General features: G+C 52.3%; 1 protein-coding gene across 1 annotated transcript in view; it reads left to right on the forward strand.

Moving 5' to 3' along the window:
- The first annotated feature begins 6,096 nt into the window (after positions 1–6,096).
- The window catches only part of LOC119103241 (murinoglobulin-1), a 46,277-nt gene continuing 40,316 nt past the window's right edge, over positions 6,097–12,057 (forward strand). The window contains exons 1-2 of the mRNA XM_037226682.1: positions 6,097–6,224; positions 11,329–11,495. Of these exons, the coding sequence (XP_037082577.1) occupies positions 6,175–6,224; positions 11,329–11,495 (217 nt within the window). The 5' untranslated portion in view covers positions 6,097–6,174. The remainder of the gene's footprint in view (positions 6,225–11,328; positions 11,496–12,057) is intronic.

Below are 12,057 nucleotides of genomic sequence, written 5' to 3' on the forward strand. Positions count from 1 at the left end.
GCCGTTGGAGGAAAGGTGACGGGAGCGACTCAGGTGTGATAAATGCCGTTTGACGTCATGAGCTGTGAGAGTTCCTGGCTGATGAACTGTCGTCCGTTGTCTGTCACCAGGACCAGCGGCAGGGCAGGCGTGAAACAAGACCGCATGACCGCGATCGTCCGTTTGGTAGGGGGGGGGGGGGGAGGACTTGATCGGGATCATTTCCGTCCTCTTGTTGTCCCTCTGGCTGTAGCTGTCCACCAGGATGAGAAGTCATGTCCTGCACCGGTCCGGCGAAGTCTGCGTGGACCCGCCGCCACAGCCCTTAGGCCAGCTCCCACTTGCGGTGCTCCGCGTGCGGTGGAGCTGCGCGCGAGTAGGACACTAGGGAGCATATTAGTGGTCCCGGACAGGGGCTGGAGGTCCATTTCGCTCCACCGCGGGGTGTCTTCCGGGTGCCACTCTGGCGACACGGGGTGGGACCCCCTGGTCGATCCAGAGGTCCTTAGAGGGATGCATCATATCACATCTGTCCTTTCCTGACGCTGGAAGCCTCCTGATTCGCGCAGACGGCCCCGGATCGACACAGGGACCCTTAATGGCGCAACAACATCGTAACAAGCCCACGCTGGAGTTGGATTGGAGAGCCCACCGTTCGGCACTAGGGACGCTGACCGGCGCAGGACCTTCAAATTGTCTCAATGTGAACACTTATCATAAGTTACAATGTTTCCTTTTATTGTCAGAGGGCCCGACCGGCGCAAGAGGTTCTCTGTCACTCGGCTCCCGGCCTCGTCTCTATTGAACAAATGTTCCCCAGACCGAATCGAGGCCCCGTATTGATATAGAACCTCCTGTTCCTGTTAGGCACTGGGCCCCTGGTCGATACAGGAGCCCTGCATCGGTTCCAATGGGCTGCACGGGCCTCTCTTCGGGCCTTATCAAACACTGACCTTGGTTGGTTCGGGGCTCCTAGCGAACGCAGGACCCTGTGTTAGGCACTGCGGTCCGCTGGCACATATAGGTGCCCCCGAGCAGTGTAAATCGCCGTGCCGCGGCTTTGCACCTGATCGGGTATTAGGCGGTGCCTGACCGTCATATAGGATCATATGGACTCAGAGAGTCCGCGATCGGCGCAAAGGCCCTTTGTCTGTCATCTGAGGGCCCGTCCCCGTGGTCTGATATCCCTGAATAAGATCCGACCAGACCTTCGGGCCTGCTTGAACACTGTCTCTGGCCGACTCGGGGTACCTTACCAACACTGGACCCCGTATTGGGCTGTGGGGTCCTGATAGACACTGGGCCCCGACCAATCTAAATTTCTGGCTCTCGCTTCGTCCCTGCTTGGCGAGTTGGCCCACAGGCCCATGCAGACGCGTGGCCGACTATACGTTATTGGTGGTGCTTGACCGACACGTGGGCCCTTATTGACCGAGCGGGCCCCTGATCAGCGCGGATGGCCCTGTGGATGGTATTGACGTGCCCAGTCCTTCGGTCCGGGCCCCTGATTACGACCTCGGCCGGTCTTTCGGGCCGTTAATCGTAGGTCCCGAGAAGCCCTACGGGCCCCTCGAAACACGTTCACGGGGCACATGCCCCCTGCCTGTGCTGCTGCATGACGTCCAGTTGAATCACGTCACGCCACCACGGCGGGGGTGCGGGATCCAGAGGAGAGGTCTGAGGGAGCTGGGGCCATGGGCTGAATTAGGAATCACATCAGGGCTAGCTACACTAGCATCGTCGACATCCAGGTAACCATCGCCACCGTCGACGACATCCAGGTGAACATCACTACCGTCGACGACATCCAGGGGAGCATCACTATCGTCGACGACATCTGGGAGAACATCGCTACCGTCGACGACATCCAGGGAACCATTGCTACCGTCGACGACATCCAGGAAAGCATCGCAACCGTCGATGACATCCGGGGAAGTATCAATACTGTTGACATCCAGGTCAACATCAATAACTTTGGCCGAGTTTGAGTCCGTGACAGTGATGCCCTTCATCTTGCCGCGTAATCCGTGCTTGGTGGGCGGGCGGCAGACGGATTGGCAGCACCAAAGAAGGATGCGTTTATAGTGAAAAAACCAAAATAAAAACGTCAAAGAAAACGCAACGAAAACAACGCAGAAATAGCAAGATTCTTGGCCAACTTACGCAGTATAAACAAGCCATAGAGCAGACCAAATATCTTCCAAAGCCAGGATCAGAGGACAGGAATGGGTCGAATCAATCCCCACCTTACCACTAAATCGATATAATGGCCAACGCAAAGGACGGGAATGGGTCGAATCTATCCCGACTTTACCACTAAATCGATATAATGATCAACGCCGTGGTTGAATTTAGGCTCCGCCTTCAGCCGGATGCCTCTCTGGCTTCAATGTTTGCCGTGCCATCCATGTACTGGTGCTTGCAGCTGGGGACCAAACTGCATAAACACGCCCACGGATAAGGACGTGAAAGGTCAGGCCAAAAGCGGGCGTTAATGTACACATACTAAGAGCTTGGATATGTCTGGACGGCGCGACTTTATTGACGTTGCGATTGCGGTAATTCGTCTCCTGGAAGCACAGGCAGGAGGATGTTTTTGGTATATAAATAGAGACGCCGCCCGGATTTTCCTGCTGTCCCGTTGGCACATCCTGCTGCGCACTGCCCACTGACGTCATCGTGCGAGCGGTGCCAGGCGGTCTGCACGCACTGCGCCGGTGTATCCCCGCCGTCAACGTCCGTCAATCTAGCAGCAGATTGATATCCAATTGCCAGTTGGATATTCCGGGGCGTCACAATCGCCTCCAAATTTCATGTGCATGATCTTCTTGACACGCCAATCCCGAAAATCACTGCCTCTGGGGTGGAATTTTGCGTAATTTCCGAGTTAACGACGCGCAACATCCCAATGTGATATTGCGGCGAGTCTCGATTGGCTCAAAAATTTGGTGTGCAGGGCCTTCTCAACACGCTGATTCCGAAAATCACTGTGTTTGGGGTGGAATTTAGCGTAATTTCCGAGTTATACGCCGCGTAACATCCCAATGTGATATTCCGGGGCGTCTCGATTGCCTCCAAATTCGGTGAACAGGGCCTTCTTAATACGCTGATTCCTAAAATCACTGCCCTTGGGACGTCCGTCAACCTAGCAGCAGATTGATATTCAATTGCCAGTCGGATATTACGGGGCGTCACCATTGCCCCCAAATTTGGTGTGCATGACCTTCTCGACACGCTGATTCCGAAAGTCACCGTCTTTGGGGTGGGATTTTGCGTTATTTCCGAGATATACGATGCGTAACATCCCAATGTGATATTGCGGGGCGTCTCGATTGTCTCCAAATTTGGTGTGCAGGGCCTTTTCAATACGCTGTTCCGAAAATCCTTATCTTTGGGGTGGGATTTTGCGTAGTTTCCGAGCTATACGACGCGCAACACCCCAGTTGGACACTGCGGGACGTCTCGATTTCCTTCAAACTTTGTGTGCAGGGCCTTCTCAACACGCTGACTACGAAAATCAGTGTCTTTGGGGTGGGATGGTGCGTAACTTTCGTGTTATACGACCCGGAACACCCCAGAAGGATATTGCGGGGTGTCTCGATTTCTTCAAAATTAGTGCGCGGGGCCTTCTCAACACGCTGACTCCGAAAATCAGTGCCCTTGGGTTGGGATTTTGCGTAATTTCCAAGTTATACGACACGTAACATCCCAATGTGATATTGCGGGGCGTCTCGATTGCCATCAAATTTGGTGTGCAGGGCCTTCTCAACACGCTGATTCCGAAAACCACTCTGTACGGTGGGATTTTGCCTAACTTCCGAGTTATACGACTCGTGACACTCCAGTTGCGCTTTGGAATATGTGTCCTGGAATTCGCCTTTGGGCCTGTCCGAATCAGTTGACTGGGGAAGGTCAGTTCGCGAGATGTGAGCGATAATCGTGTGGTATGTGATATCATTGACTTGGTCTTATCACCCAGTGGCATCCCTCTCAGCTTTGTTTCGTTTCTGATATTTACGGTGGTGGAGTAATAGTCCGACGAAGTCACGGCCATTGTTTATCCTGACCAAAAACTGACAAGATGTCACTGGTGACCAAACCAATCGTGCCTCACCGCTGGAGCCTGAAGATTTAGGTGATGCCACCGCCTGTCTTATCTCCCAAGGACGCTGGTGACGCCGGTGGAGCAGCGCATGCCACTTGAGCACGCCATGCCCATGTTGTTGGCTGGCCGGCCACATCAGCCCGCGACTGCTGACCGCGGTAGAGACGCTGCACTACGCGAGCCTGCCGGACGCCAGTGGCGACACACCGGTGGCCAGGGGGCCCGAGCAGCTGATAGCCGTCCGGCCGGCGGCGTCGACACACCGGTGGTCAGGGGCCCGAGCAGCTGATAGCCGTCCGGCCGGCGGCGTCGACACACCGGTGGTCAGGGGCCCGAGCAGCTGATAGCCGTCCGGCCGGCGGCGTCGACACACCGGTGGTTAGGGGGCCCGAGCAGCTGATAGCCGTCCGGCCGGCGGCGTCGACACACCGGTGGTCAGGGGCCCGAGCAGCTGATAGCCGTCCGGCCGGCGGCGTCGACACACCGGTGGTTAGGGGGCCCGAGCAGCTGATAGCCGTCCGGCCGGCGGCGTCGACACACCGGTGGTCAGGGGCCCGAGCAGCTGATAGCCGTCCGGCCGGCGGCGTCGACACACCGGTGGTTAGGGGGCCCGAGCAGCTGATAGCCGTCCGGCCGGCGGCGTCGACACACCGGTGGTTAGGGGGCCCGAGCAGCTGATAGCCGTCCGGCCGGCGGCGTCGACACACCGGTGGTTAGGGGGCCCGAGCAGCTGATAGCCGTCCGGCCGGCGGCGTCGACACACCGGTGGTCAGGGGCCCGAGCAGCTGATAGCCGTCCGGCCGGCGGCGTCGACACACCGGTGGTTAGGGGGCCCGAGCAGCTGATAGCCGTCCGGCCGGCGGCGTCGACACACCGGTGGTTAGGGGGCCCGAGCAGCTGATAACCGGCCGGCCCGCGGCGTCGACACACCGGTGGTCAGCGTGTGGAGAAAGCCCTGCAAACCAAAGTTGGACGCGATCGAGACACCCCGCAATATTCAACTGGGGTGTTACGTGTCGTATAACTCGAAAATTACGCAAAATCCCACCCTAAAGACCGTGGTTTTTGTAATCAGCGTGTTGAGAAGGCCCTTGCACACCAAATTTGAAGGCAATCGAGACGCCCCGCATTATCATATTGGGATGTTACGCGTCGTATAACTCGGAAATTACGCAAAATCCCACCCTAAAGACAGTGATTTTCGGAATCAGCGTGATGAGAAGGCCCTGCACACCAAATTTGAAGGCAATCGAGACGCCCCGCATTATCATATTGGGATGTTACGCGTCGTATAACTCGGAAATTACGCAAAATCCCACCCTAAAGACAGTGATTTTCGGAATCAGCGTGATGAGAAGGCCCTGCACACCAAATCTGGAGGCAATCAAGACGCCCTGCAATATCGCATTGGGATGTTACGCGGCGTATAACTCGGAAATTACGCAAAATCCCAACCCAAGGGCAGTGGTTTTCGGAATCAGCGTGTTGAGAAGACCCTGCACACCAAGTTTCAAGGCAATCGAGACGCCCCGCAATATTCAACTGTTGTGTTACGCGGCGTATTACTCGGAAATTACGCAAAATTCCACCCCAAAGGACAGTGATTTTCGGAATCAGCGTTTTGAGAAGGCCCTGCACACCAAATTTCAAGACAATCGAGACGCCCCACAATATTCAACTGTTGTGTTACGAGGCGTATAACTCGGAAATTACGCAAAATCCCACCCTAAAGCCAGTGATTTTCGGAATCAGCATGTTAAGAAGGCCCTGTGCGCCAAAACTGGAGGCAATCGAGACACCTCGCAATATCACATTGGGATGTTATGCGTCGTATAACTCGAAAATTACGCAAAATTCCACCCAAAAGGCAGTGATTTTCGGAATCAACGTGTCGTGAAGGTCATGGAAACCAAATTTGGAGGCGACCGTGAGACCCGGAATATCCAACTGGCAATTGGATATCAATCTGCTGTTAGACTGACGGACGTCGCTCTTATCCAGCGCCACCTACCGGCTGGCGAGGTAACAACAAGGCGACGGCGGCGCTGCAGGGTCACTGGACGGCTCCCCGTCGTCGCAGGAGGGCGGCAATGACGCCTCTCTGGCTGCTTCTCCTGTGTGGTGTAGTGGCCGCCGAGCGGTAAGTGAACCATATACGTCTTTCTTCCATCCTCGGGGCCGATCATCAGAACAGGACATTTGGACAAGAGTGTAGCAAAATATTTGCGCGGGTTCAAGCCTCGAGGAAAGTTTTGCCATTTTGTATCCGCATTTAAACTGATTTATTCACAGCATTCCATGCCATGCTTTTTCGGGCTGTCATGGAATCCATCCTGTGATCTGGTGTGCAAATCAGCATGCGCTTTGCTGCCTTATCACAACAGGAACAAAACTTGCTTGGCTGGAAAAGGTGACACCACAATGCCGTCTGTAGATATGCACTATTGCTATAAGTGGCAGAGATCTAAATATTTTCATAATTTTTAAACATTTTATTTTATTCGTCTTAAATATTTTCTAAATATTTTCAGCGATGCACAAGATAAGTAAGCCAGTGGGCATTATTTCCTGTGTATTGGGATGGGCTCAAAACTACACGTGTAAATTTTCTGAACTAAGTGTGACACGTTGGAGTTTTTTATACATTTTTGTGGAAGTTTTTAGGAGGTTTCAGTAGCCGTTCCTATGCGTATGGAAACGTTTCAGCTGCACTAACCGCGTGGAAGAAGGCCTCGTGCCAACTGCACTTGGGGAACCGCTTGTTGAGTATATGATAGCGCGCTCTAAGTAGGGCACTTGTCACGCGCATTGTACTACGCGCCTGACATGACACCTGAACGAGAGGCGCGAACGGTGAACGCACCGCAATAGGGGTCTGTTGTCGGTATCTGCATCAAGGAGCTCCCACTGCACCAGCGTACTCGCCTGCCTCGTTATGCTAGGATGTGTGTTGACCTGGAACGCTCGAAATGAATTACAAGCTACTTGTGTGATTTGGAATTTCGTGATATATCCTCTTGCTTCTTCTTTATGTCAGCCGTTTGCTTTCTTTGGTTCTCAAGACTTTCGATTTGACCGCGGTTTTAGGACAGCCCAGTGATGAAAGCGCAGTGTTATTCACACACTACCGGCAGAATCTGGGAGCGAAATTTTGACATGATGTAAAGCTCACCACGGTATGTCCCCACCTCTAATTTTATCAGACTCGGAGCGTCCGCCACCGGTCGCAGGCCACCCGAGTCACGAGTAAATAGCGACCGCGACCTGCGACTCGAGTCCCCGTATCGTGAGTCCTGCGTTCTCGCCCGCCACGAACAGCTTGGAGAGAAGCAGACAGGTTCTCTGAACGATTGAGTTACTTGGAACAAATTGAAGTTCATGGCAGAGTCTAGCAATTCCCTACGATGTGGCCTTTTCCCGCTGTGATATACGTAAAGTGCACCATTGATAAATCATCATTAACTAGGGGAGCACAATACATCATAATAGTAGCGGTGCAAACTGCTACCTGTACGGCTGGCTGGCTGACAATTTTGGCCGCCACTGAAGCTGCAGCGGACTCCTCACAGCACATGATGTTGGCCACGCTTATGAGCATAGAGCACAAGCTGGCGAATGCGTTCGTACTACGTGCACGCAAAACCGTATTATGGCATGCTGTCGATGTGCACCCAACATCAGACCATCGTCTCTCGCTGCTCCTCATTTCACATGTCGCTGTGCTACTGTACTTGAATATGCTCTGGCATCTTCTCTGAATGCTCTACGAACCCTTGCAGCGCGCACCCGCGCCAAAACAGTGCGTCGTGAACCGCCCTAATACTGAACACGGTTCAAGGTATGGATACAGCTATGATAATACCAAGACAGCAGAGCTGGCGGTCCATCATTACTCAATAAACAGCACAAAATTGCGGCGACACCAGATGAACCCACTAACTAGTATGACGCTTTCGCGGCGTCGTACGCGTGAGATGCGACTAATGTGAGTGTTATCACCACGCTGAGGATGTCCCAAAAGGCGCATGGACTCCGTCCCCTTTGGGAATTCATACTAACTAATGCATTGAAACGTTTCTCCTCCATGAGCTTAGCAGAAAACGACTCACTGATGTATAACTTCCGTGCACAAATGCATTGCCATCAGTGTGTTTTGGCTAGTTTTTAGCCATCCAGGCCTGGCTATTTTGATCGATATAATTCACAAAATTTGGAATTACTTCTGGTTTTGTAAGCTGGGGTCAAATCATTACCCAAGCACAGCTGTTTTCGGCTGACACAAGTCAGAATGATGCTTAGCGCACGTAGTTTATATGGCCGGATCCCTCTCGATTTAAACCACAGTGAATCTTATTCAAGACCTGTCTGGAAAAATGTGTTACTGCCTGTTTTTCTGGTCGGTCACTAGCGCGCCTGTGTGGAGGACAGTTTTGAGATCGATGTGTGATTCGTAGCCTGTACATTGGCTTAAGACGTGCACATTAAACCGTTGGTTTCACGTGTTCATCCTTTCCGGTCGCCAGCACCTGACTTCGGTTGATAAAAACGCCCCCAAACTGGCGGGTGCTCGGTTCGCGCGCGATGGTACCTGCTAGTTTGCGCGCGAGAGTACCTGATATTTTGCGCGAGACTCGCCAATGCGTTTGCCCGTCTTCAGCTTGGTCAGTGTTCGTCTTGGCGATGTCTGCACCCTTGTTTTTAACTAAATCGGGGTATATTTACCATGCTTATGGAGTTTATCGAGAAATTAATGTATGCTAGCATGGAATAATGCACGGCAGCGCTACCTAAAGGCTTACTGGCCAATACTTTGGAAATGCTACAGCACACATCTTAAATAGCTGCGCTAATCATTGCTGAGGGCTGCGATCAGACGTTGCATAGATTACAAGCTCATGAAAAGCTTAGCTGGCCGGCCTTTTGACGGTTCGCTTAAGCCATAAGAGCCCAATCTGGTTGACCCAACTGACCAGCCTGTGTTGTTACTCGTAATAATGTCGCCAGTGTAACTGGAACCTGATCCATTAAACGGTGCCCAATAAATGGCAGGTCAGCACCAGCGCTCCACCACAGCCCGGTCGGCGGTGGAGCAGGTGTTTGTTGCTTGTCCATCCGCAGCGCTGATACCGACCAGACGGCTGCGGTGGAGACCATCGTCTCCGGTCGGAGGTGGCGGGGCCAGGGGGAGAAGGGGGGGGGGGGGCCCCCCGCCGAGCATCAGAATCCAGCAGACGCGACGGTGAGCGCGCGAGGCCGCGTGGGGCCGCACGTGCTCGCCCGGGCTCCCCGTTGATTATTATTGGCTGATTATTTTTCGTATGCAGAGCATGCAGGTTCCTGAAGTAGTTCGCCAGCACACGAAGGACCAAAGACGTTCCTGAGGCCCAACACCTCGAGGCCCGGCCGGTTGGTGTGCGGAAAAGAGATCGACACATCCCCATGGAATTCTCCGAATAGATCTGACGAAGAATGGCCATGAGTCTTGGTTTAATCAGCATTCTTGTATGCGGCGCATGCGACTTCACTCGCGTTGTTCCCGTTTGGTAACAAAAAGGGCGTTAGGCAGGCGATGTTGGTGGCCTTTCCGGGCTTAGGAGTCTGACATAGATGAATTAAAAAAGCAAAAGATATTGCCAATCAAATGACTCGCACAGCACACAGGTGGTGCGTTGTGCGACTCATTGTGTGGAAGCTCTGAGGTGATGTGGAAAGGTGCCTTTGAGCTCAGAGCGCATTCAGAGCCGAACGCAGTGACCACACTCCCAATCCACCCACATAGAGTGGTTCAGATTCAGCGGATATTTTTGCATGTGGTATGCAAGTGGTCTGCAGACCATGAGGGCCAAAACGGCGACCGAGGCATTTCCTCGTGCCGTGCAATGTCAACAGGGCGGCTGCGCCGTGTCAGGGTGACCTTCTCTGGCTAGCAGCCAACTGACCTTCGTGGATCGGGCCAGACAGTGGGCCTGCCCTGAGACCTAAGGCGGGTGCCACTAGATTAAGAACACAGCCTCTTCCAGGCCATCACGGTGGCAGCTATGTACAATGATACGATGAGGGATATTGAACGTGGTTACGTTACCAGGTGATCCTTTGTGAGAACCGAATCGTAAAGAATCGCAAAAAAAGGATTTCTGGCTCGCATATGACAGCATTCGTTAAGCTGAGCACGTCCAAGTTTGACTTTGTTATGTTCAACAGAGCAATGCAAAAAAACTGCGAAAATAATCACATTCATACACAACGAATCTTGGTCAATAATGCATTTAATAGATAACAGTGCATTGTTCTAAAATTGTGTTCAAGTACAGGGTTTTTCTTATGTTGGTATCGCATATTGCATGCATTATAGTTATAGTTTGTTTAGGTTTATAACGTAAGTGCAACGACCATGCCCTCTGGCTGGAACAAATATATTTTGTGAAATGTCTGCTGAATTCGCATAGGTTGTCAGCGACCGGGCAAAGCGAATGACGCGAAACTTTTCGCTTGCCAAGCGCATTGCATAAAGTCACATGGTTGGCAGTAAAACGTTCGGGTTTCAGAAGAAGTTTAGACAAAGTGGTGTGGAAAGTGAAACCCTAATAACTGTATCGTTATTGAAAGCTCTTTGTAAATAATGCCGCACAAGGCCGGTCAAATATTTTTCCAGCATGGAGGTCGCTGCTGCAATTTCTGCCGGAGATCAAAGTTGAGGGCAGAACGCATTTCGAACGTTTCAGAACTGCATCATTTTACCACCAGTGCCATAATCAGTAAGTGCTAGTTTTGAGGGCTGCAAAGCCTCCACGCACGGCAACAACCACCTTCGAAAACTGTTTCAACACATTCCAGTCCTATTATTTGCCCATCCTAACCGCTTGCAGGTAAGTTAATATTATGTTTTCGCCCCCGTTCAAACATGTTTTTCCTGATGATAAAACGACCAGGCGAAATGACATTTTACACGCATGAGCGACTACAGAAGGGTTATCCCAACATTTGGTAAAATGAAATACCAAGGTTGTGATGACTAACCTTAAAATGCAATACGTGCAATGAATCAATGCAATCTGTTAGGTGGGAACCCGTTTCTTTATTTTGCTCATACAATACCGTGAAACTGCCCAGTGGAACGCAAGGATTGCACCAAACGCATCGTGCATGACGTCATGCGGTTTTTGGAGATCAGCGCTCCCGTCTATGTCAACAGTAGCTTGGCCAGCTGTTCCAGCTTTGACAGTAACGTTGGTCCGCTGTTGCAGCCGGTACCTGTTCACAGCACCCAATATCTTCCTCGCTGGCTCGCCTGAGCGGGTGTGTCTGATCCTGTTCGACGTGCCCGAGACCGGCGACCTGACGCTGACGTTCAGGAGAAGTGAGAGTAGCCCGACGGTCGCACAGCACACCCAGCAGGTGTCGGGCGTGGCGGGTGAGTACCGAGCCGGGGTGTGGCGGCCCAGGGACCTCGTGACCACGTGTGAGGCCACAGCTTGTCACTCACTATCTAGTCTGAGCTGGACACCGATGCCGTTTGCACTGGTTTCAACAGCGAGAGAAGTCTAGTTACGGCCGTGTCGAGCTTTCTCAATATGCCTTCTTGATTAAAGGGCAATTCTGGGTGCACGGTGCACACTCACAGTTCAATAATAAAGCTGAAAACCAAGGTAACTAGTAAGAGTTTATGTGAATATATCATCTTTGTGGCATTTGACCTGATATATTTGTGTCGGGCACAATACCGAGCTGTATATCGACGCCTTTAGTAAATGCTCCGCCAGTCTCTTAACGCCTGGCAACGATTTTAATCCGTCCGCCGGCATTACTAAAGCATTATAAAAGGCAGCACTAAAAGATATAACAGGGGTTGAGGAACTTTGGTCACCCTTGTAACATCGTAGAGACATGCGAATGGATAATGTTATATTGGGAGACACTGCACATGTAGCGCCCTCAACCACTCCAATCGGGCCACCAAGTCAGAAAGCGTGCTT

This window comes from Pollicipes pollicipes, unplaced genomic scaffold, assembly GCF_011947565.3.
Source record: "Pollicipes pollicipes isolate AB1234 unplaced genomic scaffold, Ppol_2.1 Scaffold_5724;HRSCAF=6776_pilon_pilon_pilon, whole genome shotgun sequence".
NCBI lineage: Eukaryota > Metazoa > Arthropoda > Thecostraca > Pollicipedomorpha > Pollicipedidae > Pollicipes > Pollicipes pollicipes.